The sequence below is a fragment of the Oreochromis niloticus genome, linkage group LG11 (genome assembly GCF_001858045.2).
Source record: "Oreochromis niloticus isolate F11D_XX linkage group LG11, O_niloticus_UMD_NMBU, whole genome shotgun sequence".
Lineage (NCBI taxonomy): Eukaryota > Metazoa > Chordata > Actinopteri > Cichliformes > Cichlidae > Oreochromis > Oreochromis niloticus.
In genome coordinates, this window is record NC_031976.2 from 21,830,135 (window position 1) to 21,836,134 (window position 6,000).

At 41.6% G+C, this 6,000-nt stretch overlaps 1 protein-coding gene across 1 annotated transcript; it reads right to left on the reverse strand.

The window, feature by feature from the left end:
* Positions 1-454: 454 nt before the first annotated feature.
* On the reverse strand, positions 455-3,991 carry uts2r3 (urotensin-2 receptor 3). Its single transcript, XM_013274794.3, has 2 exons — positions 3,736-3,991; positions 455-2,527 (listed from the first exon to the last, which is right to left on the reverse strand). Exon 2 carries the CDS (start codon positions 2,448-2,450, stop codon positions 1,317-1,319), a length of 1,134 nt encoding a protein of 377 aa, XP_013130248.1. The 5' UTR covers positions 2,451-2,527; positions 3,736-3,991; the 3' UTR covers positions 455-1,316.
* Positions 3,992-6,000: the final 2,009 nt, after the last annotated feature.

Below are 6,000 nucleotides of genomic sequence, written 5' to 3' on the forward strand. Positions count from 1 at the left end.
ATAGTAACTTAAACCCCTTGACCTCAAAGTTGACGCCTAACCAGAAAGCTCTGTGTTTCTGACCAGTTACACTCTGCCCCTTTTGTCCTGTTATCCCTTCCCCAACGTTACTCCTGTCTGTCAAACAGCAATATTTGCTCATGTGCGTCAAAGAGCAGCAGGGTCTGCGACACAGTACAGAGCAGCCTTTGAGTCAGACAGACAGAGACAGACCTTTGCAAACGAGGAAGACCTTCAGGAGTGGCTGTCATGCTGACACAGACACAAACAAAAGTACGAGTGCAACTCAAGGACTTCTTGACCGTATTGTGCCTTTTCCTTAGCGATCCACATATTTTATACCTGAACTGTCCTGTTGTCTTGACCTTTGTTTTTTTTTTGTTTTTTTTTAAATTTCTGGTGGTCTTGATTACCATTAGTAAAAAGATCCAGTGACACAGTGAATTACAGAAAGTGTACTCTTTATTCAAGACTATATATTATACCCTATATAAACATCAGTTATAGTCAACACCAGTAGAGAGCATGCAAAGCATCACACGGTTCATAATAAGCACATTTTCAAACCCAACATGCAGGTCAAGATTTTTTTTTTTTAAATTTTTCTTTAAAAAAAGAAGAAGAAAAGAAATGTCAGAGATTGGGGAAAAAACAAAAGACTTCTGACCCACTAATACATAATTCAGTATGTCCACAAACAATAACTCAGAAAAATGTCCCAGCGAGGTCCCGCGCAGACACAACCTATTGTTCAACCTAAGCGTTTCCTTTGATCTGAAAATAAGGAGAAGTGCTTCAGGGCTTTACTGGAAATGCTTGTGCATATTCAGCATGTGGTATAAACCCCGGTCTCCTAATGATTACTGCGCTCTGTTTACTAAATAAAGCTGACGGTTTTGTTCTGGGGTTAAACAAGATGATGCATGTACACATGTTGCTGTAGTATCATAAGTGACACTGCATACATTTTCCAAAGTTAAAACAACATTTTAAAAACCAAATTAAATTATGATAATAATATTTTATTATCAAAGTGACAGTGGAATATTTTGCAGTTACAACTTTAGGTGACACATCTTAAAGAGATTGTCATTTTGAACAGTAAAACTCAAAACTAGGAAACATTATCCTTTTTACAAAGGATTTTTGCAAAGTGCTATCATTTGGTTAATGTTATTCTATTTCCCTAGTTTGCAGGCTAAGATGAAGTGAATGATCTTTGGTGTCTATTATAAAGCATCCATATACAGTACCTGTATGTGCACATATACATGCACACACTCACATTATGGTCTATTATTATAGTGGAACAGACACTACTCCAGAGAGCTGCTTTTGCGGCACATCTGATTTGCTGATGTCAGCAGCTGTCGGTTGCTTTTTCGTTTTCCAGTCAACAGTGTGTAAAAGAATGGATTCACACAAGAGTTTCCGTAAGTCAGACCTGTGAGGATACGATTCACTGTCACCTGTGTGCCCACTGGGACTGTCCGCAGTATGTCAGGCTTGTAGAGAGGCAGCAGCTGCCAGATCCAGAAGGGAAGAAAGCAGGCCCAAAAGGCCAGGACAATCCCCAGGATGAGGAGTAGGACTTTGGGTTTGGGAGCACGAGGAGGACAAGCATTGTTGTTGTCAGTGGCCCAGGCTGGTCGTGTCTGTGACACCCAGTAAAGGCGACCCAGTGTTGCATAAAGTGCTCCAATGGCCAGCCCGGGACCGAGAATGCTAGTGCAGAAAAGCACACTCAGATAGGCTTTGGAGCTCTCCTCATCCCATGCTGGGACGCACAGCTGGCCCTCCTGGTCATCCCCATCTTCCAGGTGCAGTGTGATCATCATGGGCAGGCTGAGAGCCACCGCTAGCCCCCAGGCGAGGCCTACACGCAGCAGCTTGGAGGAGTTGGAGGATGAAGTGTGTAGTGGGTCAGCCACAGCTCTGTAACGGTCCAAACTCATGGCGGTGAGAGTAAAGATGGAGGCGTGCATGGTGAGGAGATCCAGGCTCAGCAGGAGGCGGCATCCAAGCTCGCCAAAGGCCCAGCCAGATGCCAGGCTGTCATACACGATGAAAGGTGCGGTGAAAAGATACAACAGGTCAGCTAGAGCAAGACTCAGCACCTGGAGGTGAAGAGAGGAGGAGGAGGAGGTAGAGGAGGTAGGAGAACTAGAGTTGGCAAGGCATGATGGCATAGGTAGTCTTGTCAGGCAGCAGGCTGGTAATGCTCCACATCTTCTCCTGCTTCTTCTCCTGCGCCTCAAAAGGAGGACCAAAGTGTAGAGGTTTCCTGTGATGCCCAGCAAGGAGAGGAGAGAGAGGAAGGAGCAGAAGACAACTGTGGATGCAAAACTGGGTGATGGAGAGGTGGAAGGAGAGGAGGAAGGCACAGAGAAATTGGAAATAAAAGGGAAGGTGTAGGGAGAGGGTGGTGGCAAAGAACCTGAAAGGTCCATAATGTAATGTTTTTTGTTTTGTTTTGTTTAAAATGAGAAAAAAGCTTTAGAAGGAAAATAGTCAGGGTGATATTTCCCTGAGTAAAAAAGCAGTTCCAGCAGAGGCAGAAGGGGAATGGATGGGGTTAGGGAAAAAGGTAGAAACAGGTGGAGAGGAGAGCAAAACAGTATCTGTTAGATTTTTCAGTATATCACTACTTTGGTCTTATTTTTACTCTCTGGTTTTATTTTCTCTACGTGTGTTAAGAAAAACATAGCTTGTATTTGGATTTTTGAGAGTGCCTCAGTTTGATTTATGCATATTTAAATCATAACAACCGATAAATAAAGTCATATAAACATGTAGAAATGAAAGTGTCAGCTAAAGCAGAATGGTTAGTTTCTGCAGAAACCCTCTCTGGTTGGCACTGATTTTATAGTTTTATAGGTTCACACATAGCTGAGTGAGACTGTTGTGGTTTTAGTAAAATAATTGGATTTTCAGAGCGGGAGGGCTCCAAATGAAGACAATAAATCTAAACTGAAACCTCCCGTTCCTTCTCAAGGTCAACAGTTGGTCAATAATTTAGAGACGGCTTAATTCAGCAGACTCGGCTCTAAATGATTGCATCTTTTCTTTAGATTGTGTGTTATGAATATGGAATACGTACTAGTTTTATTTTAAAGGATAGAAATACATTATCAGACAATCCAAAACTATGAGTTGGTTTGACTGGTGATTTTCTGGAGAAACGTAATCAGCAGTGACATCAAAGCAGACGTGGGAAGCCTGACAGAAACGGGCTGCGTGACTCGCGGTGACCCAGGCGGCACTGGGGTTAACAGCTACTGTTGAACTCTGGAGGAGCGGCTAAACCCCCGCGGTGCTGCGTGACTCCACAGGTTACTGGCTCTCTTTAAATAACAGCGATATTAATGACAGGGCCTCACAGATCAGGAAATTTTCCAAAATTTGAAATGCTTTAATTCTCAATTTGCCAGCAACCCAAAGCCAAAATAATTCAAACAATGTGGTTTCAGTGTGTTTAAAGACTGCGCTGTCAGCATTTAATTTATGGCACTTAAAATGTTTAATCAAGGCATCCAAGAAAACTTTGAGGAGCCCTGAATTTGGGGAAAAAACATCATGTAGTAACGCTTTTTAAAAAAAATTAAGGCTACTGTATGTCATTTCTCTAAAGCAAAAACTTTATAAAAGGTCTTTGAAATGCTTTTGAAAGCAGAGAAGCTGCCATCAGCATAGTATTAATCAGAATCATTACTGAGATTTCTTTTAGAAACTTACTTTAGATCAGTTTAGTCCCAGACACTGAAAAATAATATTCCTTTACTTGGTGAAAAAACTCAGTTCCCATTTTGAAAGCTCCCTCTTCTCATGTGTGGTCTTGAAATCCCCTCTGACCTCTTCAGCCATAAATTGAAGTTTTTGGCTGATTAAATGCAGTTATGTGGTGATAATCTTCATCCAAAGCCTGTGAGCTGATCTCCACTGCCTGTCTCGGTGTCTGTCCACAGCTCAGTCACTGATGTGTCTGACTCAACCAGATGAGTGTGTGTGAGTGGAAAAAAAGGGGGTGGGATGGGACGCTAAATGAAGGGAGGGGGTTACCCTACATACTGAATATTAATACGGAACTGTCCTGGTCCAGGGAGACCCCGCAGACTGAATTGGAAGTTTAATTTTTCCTTCATTAGAAGCGTAACAACCAAAAAATATAAAGCAGTGACTTCTTTTAATCACTCAATAGTTAACAGTAAATCGTAACGCTTTCAAAAGCTTTGAATTATGACTGACGGTATCCTGAGTGTGCGTCCACACAGCAGTGCTGAGTGAGGATGTAAGAATTTAAAACAAAGATGAAGGTATTATTAGTGTCTATATTTTATAGCTGGGTTTAGGGGGGTTTACCGTAAGTTTCATGACTCTCTAATAGTTTCAATACCTTTAAACCAAGCATAAATCTCACTGTGAACTCACTGAAAGGTCTTTCCATGAGAGTTAAGAGTCTGACCATAAATGGTATCCAAACATCATATTTTGGGAAATAATCACTTGGTCTGTAATTCACAGTTATAACAGCTGCTGCATAAAATTTAAAAACCTACAGTTTACCGCGAAAGAGCCATGAAACCTGAATATTTGATATCATAAAGAAGCAGGTTTCTTTATGCTCGGGAAAACACTTTAATAAGGACATTTATATAAAAAGGCAAAAAAATGCATGGAAAAGGCGAAACTGTAAAATGGATGAAAGTGTAAATGTTATTCCTGTTACTACTTTATTGACCAACATCTTTTCTGTATTTGTTTTATAAACCCTCCAATAAAGAAAGTCATGTCAGTGGCACTCAAATCAAAATGCTTCCTGTCCACACATACACACAAAAAATGGACTCAATAAGCACTAAACACGACACGCACTTTATCTTATAGGCCAAATGGTCTTCAACGAGGCTCGCTTTGTGAATAAATCTCGACTTCTACTTCATATGTGGAAAATGTAATCATATATATAAAAAAAGACCCTTAAAATTGAGGTAAAATTCTCTGTGGGAATTGCAGCGAGACAGACTGACACAGCAGTGGTATTTGTTGTCATTTTGTGACACACTGCAATAACTAATGCACTTCAACTTACACCCAAAGTCAATACCACACAGCTCGTGTTCCAATGTCTCACACCCCCACGAGGGATTTTTATGATGATTTGGTGTTTAAATTATAGAGGAAATTAATTACCCACTATACTTGCCTGTATCAACATTTTTCCATGTCAGAGCAAAGTTGAACTGGTGCAGACTCGCTGAATAAACGGGTCTTTCAGAACTTATAGTTGCATGTTATCCGCTGAGTTGTTTTTGGCTCGGCAGTCGTCGAGCCTACAGCTGTGGTTTGCCAGCTTCAAGGGGTTAAGCAGCTTGGTAGTGATTTAGTTGGGACTACCCAGTAAAATGTGTGTGCTGTATGGCACGTGCTGGTGGAGGGGACTCCATGTTGGGTGCTTCGTACATGTGAGGACATACATAAGATAGACAGAGACAGGCAGTAAAGACGAAAGGGGGATGGGGGGAAGGGGGGGGACATACCTATCCCCACGGGGTGTGAGGAATTTGAACAAATACCTGGCACAGGCATGCCAAAATAGGGGATTGGGGGGAGAGGACCATAGAGGCATGTGAAGACCAGGCTCCTCATACAAGGAGATGGACAGGTATATAATCTTAGTGGATAGAAATGAGTGCCAAAGTGGCAAAAAAGTTTGATTAAAGGGACATCGGGTGGCCTGCTCATATCAGATGTACAGCAGTGTAGAAAGTTGAGTTGAGTTGAGTATGAACAGTGAAACCAGGCGTTTAGGTGCAGATGTTACTCATATTTAACATGGAGCAGGGAGAAGCAGACTGAGAGAGTCTGAGTGCTCCGCTGTTTATTTGTCTTTGTCAGAACACATGTCTGCCCAGACACATTATATAATTTCTAATTACATTTACCTGAGCTATGAGTGTTTTTTTTCCTATACTTTGACCTAAAGATCTTGTATTTAGTCTC

Bases quoted from the DNA above. Each gene is read 5' to 3' on its own strand.
- uts2r3 (XM_013274794.3), bottom strand. From the start codon at position 2,450: ATGGACCTTTCAGGTTCTTTGCCACCACCCTCTCCCTACACCTTCCCT.